This window comes from Cyprinodon variegatus, unplaced genomic scaffold (genome assembly GCF_000732505.1).
Source record: "Cyprinodon variegatus isolate N-32 unplaced genomic scaffold, C_variegatus-1.0 Scaffold417, whole genome shotgun sequence".
Lineage (NCBI taxonomy): Eukaryota > Metazoa > Chordata > Actinopteri > Cyprinodontiformes > Cyprinodontidae > Cyprinodon > Cyprinodon variegatus.
Window position 1 is genome coordinate 18,520 of NW_015150870.1, and position 1,366 is coordinate 19,885.

Here is a 1,366-nt window from a genome sequence, read left to right on the forward strand (position 1 = left end):
GAATCACAGAAACCAGCAGCAGCCAACTAAAATATCAGAACAGAATTAATTCAAGTCTGAAACTGAAACTAATCTTCCCATCATGCGATCCGTCATAAATTCCTGTTCAGCGTGAGATGAGTCAGCACTTTTCTCTATTTTGACTTTTATGTTCTGTCCAAGAAGCTTCTCTGAGGAGGATCCAGTAAAAGGACTAGACTCAGAGCAAGTTTAAAAGAAGCCAAAGTTTATCAAACCAGTTCTAACAATCAGGAGAACCTCTGTGTTATATAAGGTTGGACTAGGTCTATATTTGTCTCTGAGGGAGTGCCACTGTCGTTATTGATAAGCCACAGGGTGGAGAGTCACACATTCCTTTTTATGTTATCCTTTAGATAAGAGCAGAACTCCATGTGAGGCTGTCAGACAAAAGAGATCTGTTCTCTTTGAAATATTTTGGACTCAAACAATCCCACCTGACTCACATTTGTTAGCCCTGGAGCATGAGGGCACAGATGAACCGGAGAGGATACTTGGAACACTTTGTCGAAAAACGACAACTGAACATAAAAGATCTGAAGTTTGAAGCTGAAAGGTTTGGTTTGGAAAACAGATACCTCCAAATGGAAAACATCCCAGAATATCCTAAACCAGAGTTCCATGTGAGTCTTCTGAAGCATGACACTACAGGATCAGGGTTACGTGGGATCAGGAAGGATGGAGGCTTCAGGGATCCATATGGGGGATCCCTGGTTTGGTGGAGTCTGACTGTGGGACCAGAGGAGCTGAAGGATGCCGAGATGAGGCTCCTGGAGAAGACCTTCCCAGACAGGATGGAGGTGGAAGATCCTGAGCAGCAGAGCTTCCTGTGGAGGTTTGCCACCTCTCCAGCCTTCAAGGAGACGTCCCGGCTGGGCTGCTACCGCTTCACCTTCTCACTGGAGGAGGTGCTGACGGCCTACAGAGAACAGGTGAGAACCTTCAATGGGTCAAACCAGGGGATTCAAGTTTTACCGAATCTGCTGATCAAAGTTCAAGAGAGTAAAAATTATTATTTGGATTTCAAAGGTACCTTCATGTTTGGGTAGGAAAGGTTCTGTCATATCTAAACAGCAGGACATTGCAAAAACCTTTTACTATGAGAGGAGATCAGGTTGGTCAGTGGTGCCAGACCTCCTCAAGTCAACCAACATCTCCGAGGTCTTTGAGATTTGATTAGGGTTGGGTACATCCTGACCATTTGGACCCTTTTAGTTCTCCTCCAGCTTCCAGTTCTACCAGTTTATCTGCAGATGACCACTAAATAGCATCCATCCATCCATCCATCCATCCATCCATCCATCCATCCATCCATCCATCCATCCATCCATCCATCCATCCATCCATC

The 1,366-nt window shown here is 45.1% G+C and overlaps 1 protein-coding gene across 1 annotated transcript in view; it reads left to right on the forward strand.

Annotated features, from left to right (window-relative positions):
• Positions 1–468: 468 nt before the first annotated feature.
• LOC107093265 overlaps positions 469–1,366 on the forward strand; it is a 10,228-nt gene continuing 9,330 nt past the window's right edge. The window contains exon 1 of the mRNA XM_015388233.1: positions 469–950. Coding sequence (XP_015243719.1) covers positions 483–950 — 468 coding nt within the window. The 5' untranslated portion in view covers positions 469–482. The remainder of the gene's footprint in view (positions 951–1,366) is intronic.